Here is a 15,301-nt window from a genome sequence, read left to right on the forward strand (position 1 = left end):
TATTAACAGTTATTTTCTGTTGAGCAAGCATATTCCACAGCGCTTTACAGAGTATATATGACCCTTCACATCAGTCCCTGCCCCAGTGGAGTTTACCATTTTTTTCCCTAGCATATGCGCACACACATTACTGTTCATTTTTGTTTGGAGCCAAATACATGGGGGATATCCCATGGGGAGAATATATAAACTCCACACAGTTGGGTCCATGTTGGAAATTGAACCCAAGACTTCAGTGCTGTAAGGCAGCAATGTTAACTATTACACCAACCGTGCTGCCCACTAATAACTGTACCATATAATAACATCTTTATTTTAGACGTCTGCATCAAAGTGGTTACATATGTGCACTTCTTATACTACATGCCAATGTAACTGCAAGCCTAGAAATAAAATCTTTAGAAATGTCTGTGCTGTGTGGGGAGAACATTGGGTCAGGTTAGCAGTGCATGTACAATGCAGTACAAGAGTGAGAACACAATTTGAGCTATGAAGAGTATAGGGTGGAACCGTTAGTAAGGATAGTAATATACAGTATGTGCGCAGTAAGAACCTTAGGTCTGGCTAGCCATATGCATGTGCAGAGTAGGAAACTTGGGTCTGGTTAGCAGCATGTGCATAAAGTATGAACCCCAGGTCTGCTTATCTGTGTGTGTGTGCGCGCGCGCGCATGCGCAGAGTAAGAACCTTAGGTCTAGTTACCAGTGTGCGCAAACTAAGAACCTCAGGTCTACTTATCAGTGTGCGTGCGCAGAGTAAGAAACTATAGATCTAGGGGGTCATTCTGAGTTCATCGTAGCTGTGCTAAATTTAGTACAGCTACAATCAGGCACTCAGACACGCTAGTCTGCCCCGCATGTCAGTGCTGCGCCCTCCCCCTGCAGAAGTGCAAAAGCATGACACAGCGGCGATGCTTTCGCATTTGAGGAGTAACTCCCGGCCAGCGCAGCTCCTGCGGCTGGCCGGGAGAACCTCTTCGCTGCTCCTGGTCGCAGCGGCTGCGTGTGATGTCGTGCAGCCGCTGCAGCCCGCCCCCCGCACGGTCCGGCCATGCCTGCGTTGGCCGGACCGCGCCCCAAAATGGCGGCCAAACACCGGCGCATGCGCAGTTCCGACCCGATAGCTGCGATTAAACTGCAGCGAGCGATCGGGTCGGAATGACCCCCTAGTTACCAGTGTGCGCAAACTAAGAACCTCAGGTCTAGTTAGCACAGGTTTGCAGTGTGTATATACACAGTAAAAATACTGGGTCTAGTTAGCAATGTGTGCAGAGTAAGTACCAGTATGTATTTTCAGAGGATGAATATTCTATGCTTTGGATAATGTGTGGGTTGTCAGTCTTCCAGTATAAAAGATTCATGGGCTTGGTTCGCAAGTGATACAGTATATTCCACATTGTTGTCAAAGTAAAACTAGTGATAAGACTCCTGCAAAGTTCATACATTATGGGTAATTTAGAGTAGGGCTGGTCCGTAGTGCAGATGCTGTTTTGTGACATTGCACACTTGTTTTGCATGAATGCACCAAGTTTTACATGGTTTTGTGAGCAAGAATGATTTGTGATCCAAAATTACTGTAGCAACAGCTCGGAGTTGGGAAGATTGTGTCTTTTCTATGCCGTATGCATAAATACATCTAGTTATGTACCTATTAACCTACCTGTTATTTCTGTTTTGCGGAAGGAACATGGCTATTGTAAATGAGATTTAATGGTTTGCTAGGGCACAAAACTGTGGGCTTTCCTTTTTTGACAGCAGACCTTTTTTCCCCAGTAAAAGGATTTTATTATTCCTCATTCTCATGACAGAAACCAGACTTTAGCCTCTGTGTTTTTTAAATTGTATGCATATTGCACTGCTCCGTAGCACTCTGGGCCTGATTCTGAAAATTGCGCAAGCCGATGTTCCACGCAATGGAGCGATTATCGGCAGACTGTGCATGTGCTGCATTTGCATTCTCTTTGCATCAAGGTGCTGCTGCAAGCACGCACACAATGAGGACTCCTTCACAAAATGATTTAAAGAAAGTGACCATTTGGGGGTGTTAACATAGTGTTAGCGGGGAGTGGCGGTGGTCGTGCCCGTTTTTGGCACACCTTTAGCTGCGTGTCTTAATGTACAAAAACATGGCGCCTGCATGACTACTGCCAGGTCCTGTCTGTGCACAGGTCTACCCTTCAACCTGATGTTCCTTGATCTTGCGTATAGGCTGCGTATGTGTACACAATTGCAAATGAGTTTTTCATTTCTGGGCGGCACTTCACTTGCCGATATCTACAGTTGTGTAGAAGATAAAATCACACTTGCAGCTGCATTAGCTTACTTCTCTGAATCAGGACCGCTGTACAGTAAGGCACATTTCAACCAATCAGATGCGTCGGAATGGGGAGCAAGGGGGCAGCTCGACCCCCCTCAAACATGAGAGGTGCCAATATACAGGAGGAGCGATGTACGGTCATCTGAAACACCGCACATCACAACCTCCATGCAAGTGCAGGGACATAGCAGCAGCAGTATGTTGTGCAGCCCCTCCCCTGCTACCAGGGCCAGTTCACTTCATATACACAAAAGAGACTGTGACACCCCCCCCCCCCAACACACACACACCTTACCAGGGCCTGCTCCTGGCTCCAGAGCAGTGCCGCGATTCGCAGGTGATTAGGGGGCGTGGCCTAGTGTGCAGAGAAGTGCCCACTTCCATGTGAGACCCGTGGTTGCTGTGCAATCAGGCAAGTGTTGTGTCTATCCCGCTTGCTCCCACTCCCTCTGTCTCTCCCCCCCGTCCCCCTCCATCTCTCTCCTCTTGCTCCTCTCTCTCTCTCCACCTTCTTTGTTTCTCCCTCACTCTCTCTCTCTTGCTCCCTTAAGGGGAATTGTAATGGCAAGGATGGGGGGGTTGAGGTCCTGGGGGGACCTGCATACCAGGCCTCAATATTTCTTTAGCCGGCCATACCTGCTCCCCAGCAGTCCCGGCTGCCAGCTTCACCTACACAATGGTGCTTGCTGGGGCAATACTGGAGTCCCAGGCTCCTCCTTCCCCGATCGCAGCGCCTCCATCAGTGGGACTCTGCGGCCTCCTCCCCACAATGGTGCTGTCCTCTTTTCATCCCCATAGTACTGCCGCCTCCTCCCCAGTGGCTTTGCCCCCAGGGGCTCCAAAATGACGATCTATCTTGCCCGCCACCCCCCCACCCCCAACCTATATATGTTCTGATGCCTCTGCTACCTATCCAATAAAAACATTGCAATGTCCAATAGTGACGTCTGCAGTAGAAATGGTCCTAATGCCGCTCACACTCATGATTCATACTGAACCAAGCAGTAGTTTAAGAGAAGATCAGAACTGTTGGAATGAGTGAAGGTGTTATTCCTAGTGGTGGTAGGATGGACTCTGATGTGATGCAGTGTGCCAGACTGCGTGGGTATGCTCCTTGTTAAGCGAGGCAGATAATTAGTTACATTTGTACAAGTAGTAGTTTATTGTTCTCCCTTCATTGACTGACTGACTGCTTTATTATGCACTGTTCACGTTTTGAATGTAAATGAATGTATTAACCATTCTCCTCACAGGATGGAAAAATAGAAGCTGAGGATTTCACCAGTAGATTATACAGAGAACTGAATTCTTCACCTCAACCTTACCTTGTGCCTTTTCTGAAGGTAAGATCATTATTACATCCAGGCGTGCAATTAAGAAGTCTGTAAATTGTAAAATGTAGCCTTTCAATTCTATGTAGTATAGATTAGAAAAAAATATATATGCAGAGTATACACCATAACTCTAGGGCCCTCAAAAAATGTCTTTATATGAGAGGTGTGCCATTGTAAAAGTTTTCATACTACAGTCCACAGCTATTATACTTTTAAGGCCCATACACATTAGACGATGTCGCTCTGTGAGCGACATCGTCTAACGTTTCCCCCTCCCGGGCCGGCTGGTCGGCGGCCGCCTGTACGCACTGAGCGATATGACCGCTCATATCGCTCAGTGACGTCACGCCCCCGCCAGCCCTGCATGAAGGTTGTGGACGACAGTCCACATCCTTCATACATGCCCTACCGACAGCGACGATAGTTGCCGACCCGCGGGGCCGCGCATCGGTCGTCGCTGGCGGCATACACACTTAACGATAAAATGAGCGACGTCGCTCAAGGAGGGGGAAAATGAGCGAAGTCGCTCATTTTATCGTTAAGTGTGTATGGACCTTTAGTTAGATAACTGTACAGTAGATGGAGGTAACATCAGACAGTAAAATCTGTTAGCATGTAATATATGCTGTTTTCTTCTTGTCACTCCAGAGGAGCCTCCCTGCCTTGCGCCAGCTGACACCTGACTCGGCAGCCTTTATCCAACAAAGTCAGCAGCAACAGCCGGCCGCGCAGGCCACGACAGCCCTCACCGCAGTCATGTTAAATAGCTCTGTGCAGCGTACAGCTGGGAAGACCACTGCCACAGTCACGAATACATTACAGCAACCCGTCATCAGCCTTGCACAAACTGCACAGTCCAAACCCGGACAGCCAACTCCACTGGTATGTGAGCCATAAGTTTGTTAGTGCATTTCATTTGTACCCCACAATCTCTACAGACTGCAGTGTACTTGCCACACTAACTTTCAGACCGTGAAGCCTTCACAATGTCAGGCAGTATGGCAAGTGACTAGTTGACATCCGTGCATCAGAGCATTTAAAATAAATTAACAGAACCTACTGCAATATAAACTGCAACAAAAATAGAAGAGGTACCGTATATATTCACACTGTTAATTATATAAACCCTTTTCGATCGAACCAAGCTTCAAGATTAATACTAACCATATCAATGCTCTGTGGTGTCACTAGTTCCTAGTAAGTTGTCTGCAGTCTTCCTAAAATATAGCTGTCCCCACTGTGTAGGTGACTGGTCCAGTTTACATCACCTTTCATGGTGCACTTGTTGCATGGTGATGGCATTGGCTCTTTTCGAAAGTCAGGGTTGTGTTCAAGCTTGTAATTTGTGGGGTAATTACAGAGCCGGCCCTAGCCAATATGATGCCCTAGGCAAGATTTTGACTGGTGCCCCCTAGCACCAACGCTGGTTCCGCCTCTGACCTTGCACCTCTTTCCCAGCACCATCACCCCTCATCCATAGCAGTCCTTATTTTGGGGTTTGTACCCCCTATATTTTAAATAGGAACAGTTCGCACATTTGGCGCACAGCCCAAAAAATAAGATTTTACTTACCGATAAATCTATTTCTCGTAGTCCGTAGTGGATGCTGGGGACTCCGTCAGGACCATGGGGACTAGCGGCTCCGCAGGAGACAGGGCACAAAAATAAAGCTTTAGGATCAGGTGGTGTGCACTGGCTCCTCCCCCTATGACCCTCCTCCAAGCCTCAGTTAGGATACTGTGCCCGGACGAGCGTACACAATAAGGAAGGATTTTGAATCCCGGGTAAGACTCAAACCAGCCACACCAATCACACCGTACAACTTGTGATCTGAACCCAGTTAACAGTATGACAAACGTAGGAGCCTCTGAACAGACGGCTCACAATAATAACAACCCGATTTTTTTGTAACAATAACTATGTACAAGTATTGCAGACAATCCGCACTTGGGATGGGCGCCCAGCATCCACTACGGACTACGAGAAATAGATTTATCGGTAAGTAAAATCTTATTTTCTCTGACGTCCTAGTGGATGCTGGGGACTCCGTCAGGACCATGGGGATTATACCAAAGCTCCCAAACGGGCGGGAGAGTGCGGATGACTCTGCAGCACCGAATGAGAGAACTCCAGGTCCTCTTTAGCCAGGGTATCAAATTTGTAGAATTTTACAAACGTGTTCTCCCCCGACCACGTAGCTGCTCGGCAGAGTTGTAATGCCGAGACCCCTCGGGCAGCCGCCCAGGATGAGCCCACCTTCCTTGTGGAATGGGCCTTGATAGATTTAGGCTGTGGCAGGCCTGCCACAGAATGTGCAAGTTGAATTGTGCTACAAATCCAACGAGCAATCGTCTGCTTAGAAGCAGGAGCACCCAGCTTGTTGGGTGCATACAGTATAAACAGCGAGTCAGATTTTCTGACTCCAGCCGTCCTTGAAATATATATTTTCAATGCCCTGACAACGTCCAGCAACTTGGAATCCTCCAAATCGCTAGTAGCCGCAGGCACCACAATAGGCTGGTTCAGGTGAAACACTGACAAAACCTTAGGCAGAAAATGAGGACGCGTCCGCAGTTCTGCCCTGTCCGAATGGAAAATCAGATATGGGCTTTTATACGATAAAGCCGCCAATTCTGACACTCTCCTGGCTGAAGCCAGGGCCAGTAGCATGGTTACTTTCCATGTAAGATATTTCAAATCCACCGATTTGAGTGGCTCAAACCAATGGGATTTGAGAAAACCCAAAACTACATTAAGGTCCCACGGAGCCACTGGGGGCACAACCGGGGGCTGTATATGTAGTACTCCTTTTACAAAAGTCTGGACTTCAGGAACTGAAGCCAATTCTTTCTGGAAGAAAATTGACAGGGCCGAAATTTGAACCTTAATGGACCCCAATTTGAGGCCCATAGACAATCCTGTTTGCAGGAAATGTAGGAATCGACCCAATTGAAATTCCTCCGTGGGGGCCTTCCTGGCCTCACACCACGCAACATATTTTCTCCAAATGCGGTGATAATGTTGTGCAGTCACCTCCTTCCTGGCTTTTACCAGTGTAGGAATGACCTCTTCCGGAATGCCTTTTTCCCTTAGAATTCGGCGTTCAACCGCCATGCCGTCAAACGCAGCCGCGGTAAGTCTTGGAATAGACACGGTCCCTGCTGAAGCAGGTCCCGTCTTAGAGGTAGAGGCCACGGATCTTCCGTGAGCATCTCCTGAAGTTCCGGGTACCAAGTTCTTCTTGGCCAATCCGGAGCCACGAGTATCGTTCTTACTCCCCTTTGCCGTATAATTCTCAGTACTTTTGGTATGAGAGGCAGAGGAGGAAACACATACACTGACTGGAACACCCACGGTGTTACCAGAGCGTCCACAGCTATTGCCTGAGGGTCTCTTGACCTGGCGCAATACCTGTCCAGTTTTTTGTTGAGGCGAGACGCCATCATGTCCACCTTTGGTTTTTCCCAACGGTTCACAATCATGTGGAAAACTTCTGGATGAAGTCCCCACTCTCCCGGGTGTAGATCGTGTCTGCTGAGGAAGTCTGCTTCCCAGTTGTCCACTCCCGGAATGAACACTGCTGACAGTGCTATCACATGATCTTCCGCCCAGCGAAGAATCCTTGCAGCTTCTGCCATTGCTCTCCTGCTTCTTGTGCCGCCCTGGCTGTTTACGTGGGCGACTGCCGTGATGTTGTCCGACTGGATCAACACCGGCTGACCCTGAAGCAGGGGTTTTGCCAGGCTTAGAGCATTGTAAATCGCTCTTAGCTCCAGTATATTTATGTGAAGAGACATCTCCAGGCTTGACCATACTCCCTGGAAGTTTCTTCCCTGTGTGACCGCTCCCCAGCCTCTCAGACTGGCATCCGTGGTCACCAGGACCCAGTCCTGTATGCCGAATCTGCGGCCCTCTAACAGATGAGCACTTTGCAATCACCACAGAAGAGACACTCTTGTCCGTGGCGATAAGGTTATCCGCTGATGCATCTGCAGATGCGATCCGGACCATTTGTCCAGCAGATCCCACTGAAAAGTTCTTGCGTGGAATCTGCCGAATGGAATCGCTTCGTAAGAAGCCACCATCTTTCCCAGGATTCTTGTGCATTGATGCACAGACACTTTCCCTGGTTTTAGGAGGTTCCTGACAAGTTCGGATAACTCCCTGGCTTTCTCCTCCGGAAGAAACACCTTTTTCTGAACCGTGTCCAGAATCATTCCCAGGAACAGCAGACGTGTCGTCGGGGTCAATTGAGATTTTGGAAAATTCAGAAGCCACCCGTGCTGTTGCAGCACTACTTGGGTTAGTGCTACTACGTCCCCCAGCTGTTCCCTGGACCTTGCCCTTATCAGGAGATCGTCCAAGTAAGGGATAATTGATACGCCTTTTCTTCGCAGAAGAAACATCATTTCGGCCATTACCTTGGTAAAGACCCGAGGTGCCGTGGACAATCCAAACGGCAGCGTCTGAAACTGATAATGACAGTTTTGCACCACGAACCTGAGGTACCCTTGATGTGAAGGGCAAATTGGGACATGCAGGTAAGCATCCTTGATGTCCAGGGACACCATAAAGTCCCATTCTTCCAGATTCGCTATCACTGCTCTGAGTGACTCCATCTTGAACTTGAATTTTTGTATGTACAGGTTCAAAGATTTCAGATTTAGAATAGGTCTTACCGAGCCGTCCGGCTTCGGTACCACAAATAGTGTGGAATAATACCCCTTTCCCTGTTGTAGAAGGGGTACCTTGATTATCACCTGCTGAGAATACAGCTTGTGAATGGCTTCCAATACCGTCGCCCTGTCTGAGGGAGACGTTGGCAAAGCAGATTTTAGGAACCGGCGAGGGGGAGACTTCTCGAATTCCAACCTGTAACCCTGAGATACTACCTGCAGGATCCAGGGGTCCACCTGCGAGTGAGCCCACTGTGCGCTGAAATTCTTGAGGCGACCCCCCACCGCCCCTGAGTCCGCTTGTAAGGTCCCAGCGTCATGCTGAGGCCTTTGCAGAAGCCGGGGAGGACTTCTGCTCCTGGGAAGGGGCTGCTTGCTGCAGTCTCTTACCCTTTCCTTTGCCTCGGGGCAAATATGAATGTCCTTTTGCTCGCTTGTTCTTATAGGAACGAAAGGACTGCGGCTGAAAAGACTGCGTCTTTTTCTGCTGGGAGGGGACTTGAGGTAAAAAGGTGGACTTCCCGGCTGTTGCCGTGGCTACCAAATCCGATAGACCGACCCCAAATAATTCCTCCCCTTTATACGGCAATACTTCCATATGCCGTTTGGAATCCGCATCGCCTGACCACTGTCGTGTCCATAGACTTCTTCTGGCAGATATGGACATCGCACTTACTCTTGATGCCAGAGTGCAGATATCCCTCTGTGCATCTCGCATATAAAGGAATGCATCCTTTAATTGCTCTATAGTCAATAAAATACTGTCCCTATCCAGGGTATCAATATTTTCAGTCAGGGAATCCGACCAAGCCACCCCAGCACTGCACATCCAGGCTGAGGCGATTGCTGGTCGCAGTATAACACCAGTATGTGTGTATATACTTTTTAGAGTATTTTCCAGCCTCCTATCAGCTGGATCCTTGAGGGCGGCCGTATCAGGAGACGGTAACGCCACTTGTTTGGATAAACGTGTGAGCGCCTTGTCCACCCTAGGGGGTGTTTCCCAGCGCGCCCTAACCTCTGGCGGGAAAGGGTATAACGCCAATAACTTCTTTGAAATTAGCAGTTTTTTATCAGGGGTAACCCACGCTTCATCACACACGTCATTCAATTCCTCTGATTCAGGAAAAACTACAGGTAGTTTTTTCAGACCCCACATAATACCCCTTTTTGTGGTACTTGCAGTATCAGAGATATGCAAAGCCTCCTTCATTGCCGTGATCATATAACGTGTGGCCCTACTGGAAAATACGTTCGTTTCTTCACCGTCGACACTAGATTCGGTGTCTGGGTCTGTGTCGACCGACTGAGGCAAAGGGCGTTTTACAGCCCCTGACGGTGTTTGAGATGCCTGTACAGGTACTAACTGGTTTGCCGGTCGTCTCATGTCGTCAACCGACTTTTGCAGCGTGCTGACATTATCACGTAATTCCATAAACAAAGCCATCCATTCTGGTGTCGACTCCCTAGGGGGTGACATCACCATTACCGGCAATTGCTCCGCCTCCACACCAACATCGTCCTCATACATGTCGACACACACGTACCGACACACAGCAGACACACAGGGAATGCTCTTATCGAAGACAGGACCCCACTAGCCCTTTGGGGAGACAGAGGGAGAGTTTGCCAGCACACACCCTAGCGCTATAAATATATAGGAACAACCCTATAGAAGTGTTGTCTCCCTTATAGCAGCTTAATATATATCAAAAAACGCCAAAAAAGTGCCCCGCCCTCTCTGTTTTACCCTGTTTCTGTAGTGCAGTGCAGGGGAGAGTCCTGGGAGCCTTCCTCGCAGCGGAGCTGAGCAGGAAAATGGCGCTGTGTGCTGAGGAGATAGGCCCCGCCCCCTATTTCGGCGGGCTCTTCTCCGGAGTTTGTGAGACCTGGCAGGGGTTAAATACATCCATATAGCCCCAGGGGCTATATGTGATGTATTTTTTAGCCAGAACAAGGTATTCTCATTGCTGCCCAGGGCGCCCCCTGCAGCGCCCTGCACCCTCCGTGACCGTTGGTGTGAAGTGTGTGACAACAATGGCGCACAGCTGCAGTGCTGTGCGCTACCTCATGAAGACTGAAAAGTCTTCTGCCGCCGGTTTCTGGACCTCTTCACTTTTCGGCATCTGCAAGGGGGTCGGCGGCGCGGCTCCGGGACCGGACTCCATGGCTGGGCCTGTGTTCGATCCCTCTGGAGCTAATGGTGTCCAGTAGCCTAAGAAGCCCAACCATCCTGCACGCAGGTGAGTTCACTTCTTCTCCCCTAAGTCCCTCGATGCAGTGAGCCTGTTGCCAGCAGGACTCACTGTAAAATAAAAAACCTAAAAACTTTTTCTAAGCAGCTCTTTAGGAGAGCCACCTAGATTGCACCCTGCTCGGACGGGCACAAAAACCTAACTGAGGCTTGGAGGAGGGTCATAGGGGGAGGAGCCAGTGCACACCACCTGATCCTAAAGCTTTATTTTTGTGCCCTGTCTCCTGCGGAGCCGCTAGTCCCCATGGTCCTGACGGAGTCCCCAGCATCCACTAGGACGTCAGAGAAAGGGGTGTGTTTTTGCTGGCAAGGGGCATGGCCATACAATAGTAACCCCAATTCCAATTACACCACTCAGTACTGCAACTTTATTCACATTTGATCATGCGATAGTGTCCATAATTCATATTACATCCCACAGTAGTATCACTTTACCTTATAAACGTTACTCCTCACAGTAGAGCCCCTTATTCACATTACATCACACTGAATTGCTCCTTATTCACATTACACCACACCCTATTGCTCTTTATTCACATTCGATGACACAGTAGTGCCCTTTCTATACGCAATGCCACATAGTAGAGCACCTTATACACATAATGCCACACAGTAATGCCCCTTACACATATGAGACACATTTTTAATGTCCTTATAAACATAATGCACCTTACACATTATGACAACCTTTATTAATGTCCTTTTACACGTAATGTCCCTTACACATATGCCGCACATTATTAATGCCCTTATACACATAATGACACACATAGTGCCCCCTACACATATGTTGCACAATATTAATGCATTTTTACATGACACACATAATGCTCCTTACACATATTCCGAACACTACAGCACAACCAACCTACTCACATGCACACAACACTCACACTGCTACTAACACTGTAACCTTTGCGTCTACTTGAATACAGATGTGTCCTCATAAATCTTGCCTCAATGCTAAAGTCGGGCACATTTGTTTTAATGAAAATGCATCTTATTTGCATTGCTATGTTGCTAGGATGCACAATCAGCTTCTGCTGATTAAAATGATATGCAACATGCATATATACTGTGTGAGACTGTGGTTGTATCTGGATATGACATGCTACACACAGAATATAGGCATGCCGCATATCATTTTAATCAGCAGAAGCTGCTGATGCCCTTAGGCATATCAAATGCCCTAGGCAATTGCCTAGTTTGCCTATAGCCGGCTCTGGGTAATTAGAACATAATCCGTGTGAGGCTGCATCTGCTGTAAATATCTATTAGGAGTGACATCAGATCTGTATATGGGTGTATTGGAGATTAGAGTAGGGCAGGGTAACCTGGTATGTTTCATACAGTCATTAACACTTCTTTTCTCCCTTCAGGTTATCCAGCAGGCACATAAAGCAGGCGCAGTGGTAAGGCCCCCGCAGGTCACATTGACTCAGACACCCATGGTAGCACTTAGACCACCTCAAAGTCGGATTATGCTCACCACGCCGCAGCAGATACAGTTAAATCATTTACAAACGGGTGAGTGTGACCATGGCTCATTAGAAGAGGATCTTGGTCCTATGAGAGTGGCACAGAAGATATTAAAGTTGTCCACTTTTTGAATGTACAGGTCCTATAAGAGTGTTATTTTCATCTCTTTGTAGTCCCAGTGGTGAAGCCGACAATTATAACAGGAAACAAATCATTTCCCACAACCTCAATGCAAGCAGTAGCCGCACAGAAAAATAAATTAAAAGAACCAGGGGGAGGGTCGTTCAGGTAAGTCATATGTCAAAGCTGATCACTTCATTGTCTCCAGAACTAACTAAAGAACCAACCTACACTTGGGGGCCTGATTCCGAGTCACACGCAATGCCGATATACGCACAAATGGTCCAGATTTTTCAACTGCACATGCGTCTAATTAGCAGAAAAGTTGCACACAGTCACAGTTGCAATTGAAATGCACAGCCTCAGAAATGTATTGGGCGTTCCTCTATGGCACAGGTTCTCAAACTCGGTCCTCAGGACCCCACACAGTGCATGTTTTGCAGGTCTCCTCACAGAATCACAAGTGAAATAATTAACTCCACATGTGGACCTTTTAAAATGTGTCTGAGAGTAATTAATACACCTGTGCGCCTGCTGGGTTACCTGCAAAACATGCACTGTGTGGGGTCCTGAGGACCGAGTTTGAGAACCTCTGCTCTATGGTAACTGGGAGGTGGCTATTGAAATGCACTGGAGTGTATCGGGTGTGTCACATAACTGGTTGCATCACTTACATTGGCGGCCATACTACGATGGGGAATTTGCACCTAGCATGGGGCAGGTGCAAGTTCGATACTGCATCCTATGGTATCATCTAAAGATGCACCAAGCTGGATTGTTGTTTCTAAAGACATACAAAGTGAATGTCCCAGACCTTGCACATACAGACGCACACTTGTACACCAGGGGAAGGGCTGATACTAGCATATTAGTGTATAGTTGCAGATGCGTTTAAGGAAAAAGACCATAAAGTGGTGCAGCAGCATGCAACTCTAAATCAGCCACATAATGTGACAATATCTACAGTGTTATTAGCTTGCTGATTAGGATGATTAATTATTTGATGTTTATGCACCAAAAAGGGGTTTTGCGTCATCGCTCAGGGGGTATTCAGAAATTGTATCAAAATAGTCTCCTTCAACATGCAGTTTCTGGTAGACAATGATCTAATCATGTATCGGCCTGCACTGCATCCCACACTGCAACAGGCATCATTCTCAAATGATCGTGTTGGACAAACCCGGTAGAATATCACTAGAACCTTTTATTTATTATTTATTTATTACCAGGTATTTATACAACGCATGCATATTCCGCAGCGCTTTTCAGAGAGTATTTGCCCATTCACATCGGTCCCTGCCCCAGTGGAGCCTACACTCTATATTCCCTATCACATGTACACACACACACACACACACACACACACACACACACACACACACACACACACACACACACACACACACACACGATTAATTTTGTTGGTAGCCAATTAACCTACCAGTATATTTTTGGATTGTGGGAGGACACCGGAGTACCAGGAGGAAACCCATGCAAGTATGGGGAGAATATACAAACTCCACACAGTTAGAGGCATGGTGGCAATCGAACCCATGACCTCAGTGCTGTGAGGCAGTAATACTAACCATTACACCATCTGTATTGACCATCCTACTACATCATTTAAAGATTAAATGCTGCAATTAACGAAGAGTTGACAAAACCTGTGCCACTCTTTTATTTTCGATATATGTTCGTTTTAGTCTCTAAGCCTGTCGCATATACATTGTGGGCTTCACCAGCATTTGTGCGAATTCTGCCTATCAATTCATTAGGAGCCAGCACTATTATTAGAATGGGCTACTCTGTTGTCTTTGTTTTGTAAGTTCTTGAAATTGGCTACATATTTGACTTATATTTAAAAAACAAAAAAGACACTGGTCAATGTTCTAGAACTACTACAACTCCTAAAACAGATTACCTTATACAGTTGGGTATGTCCTATAGTTGAACTGTGGCTCCCACTCTATTGATATTCTCAGCAGTTGGCAAGCTCCTTAAGCCAGTGGGGTGATGGGCAAGCTGCGCCAGACCACCTGTGAAACCATGTATGCTTTAGGATCACCACTGGAAAATGCAGAGTCATCACGGACAGACCCCTTCGCTGCTTTCTCTATAGGAAAAGTTTCAGTACTGCTCCATCATTCACTTTCTTAGGGCCATTCCAGTTATATTCACCTTCAGTGAAAGCTGCCCAATAGAACATGGCCATTGGGTATTAGCAGAAAAAAGGTTTGTAGGCGCTGAGCAGGGTCGTGCAAATATAACACTGATAATGGCAGCCACTTGGTAAGGAGGTAGCCGGCCTCCTTAAAACAAAACAACTAAAACAAACCACCAGGTAGGCGCACAGTACCAATGATGTTGATAAAAAAACAATTTATTAACATAAAAACAATAACAGACTCATTAAAAGACCACAACAATACACAGAGCATATAACTGAGGTATTATAAGCCTCTAATACACACATATGGTGTATTTATATGTGATAGGGACGCTGAAATACGGGAGAGCCCGTCTCTGTAGGATAGGGTTAATCTCTCACATTAATTCCATATCTAACAGTTCAAGTGGAAATGAAATACTGCACGATGGTGTAATAAGCGTCTATGACCATATAGAAGTGTCCAGATTTAAATAGCTGTTTCCTTGGAGCAAAATGTGAATAATAAACCAACCGATTGCTGTTACTCACTGAGACGTTGTAATCTCTTACTGCTCGGGATAGGTAGTTGAAAGCCGCTTGTTATCACCCTGTGCATGGGTGAGACATCCGTCAGCGGTGTGTTCAGGTGAGAACCGTTCCCTTCAGTGTGGCACCAAGTGAGTATGCCGGACCGCCGTGCAGATCCCCCAGCTTAACTGAGCAGCGCCCAGCCGGGCAAGGTGTAGCAGTGTTCCAAATGCAGGGGAAATTTGAGTGGGATGATTAGATCGCAGGCTGAATCATTCACCAACAGCTTGTAACAAACGGCTGATAGCAATAAGTATTGCGCTCCTTGGGACACTTAATGGTCAAAAAGCGGCCCTTTCTTCTGTACCCTCAACGCGTTTCTCCGCACCTCAGGCGGCTTCTTGAAGAAGCCGCCTGAGGTGCGGAGAAACGCGTTGAGGGTGCA

At 47.3% G+C, this 15,301-nt stretch overlaps 1 protein-coding gene across 2 annotated transcripts in view; it reads left to right on the plus strand.

Annotated features, from left to right (window-relative positions):
* The window catches only part of TAF4 (TATA-box binding protein associated factor 4), a 222,454-nt gene that overhangs the window by 145,870 nt on the left and 61,283 nt on the right, over positions 1 to 15,301 (plus strand). For both annotated transcript variants that reach the window (XM_063959325.1, XM_063959326.1), the window contains 4 exons: positions 3,570 to 3,659; positions 4,299 to 4,532; positions 11,960 to 12,107; positions 12,233 to 12,347. In XM_063959325.1, the coding sequence (XP_063815395.1) occupies positions 3,570 to 3,659; positions 4,299 to 4,532; positions 11,960 to 12,107; positions 12,233 to 12,347 (587 nt within the window). The remainder of the gene's footprint in view (positions 1 to 3,569; positions 3,660 to 4,298; positions 4,533 to 11,959; positions 12,108 to 12,232; positions 12,348 to 15,301) is intronic.

The sequence above is a fragment of the Pseudophryne corroboree genome, chromosome 3 (assembly GCF_028390025.1).
Source record: "Pseudophryne corroboree isolate aPseCor3 chromosome 3, aPseCor3.hap2, whole genome shotgun sequence".
NCBI classification, from domain to species: Eukaryota; Metazoa; Chordata; class Amphibia; order Anura; family Myobatrachidae; genus Pseudophryne; species Pseudophryne corroboree.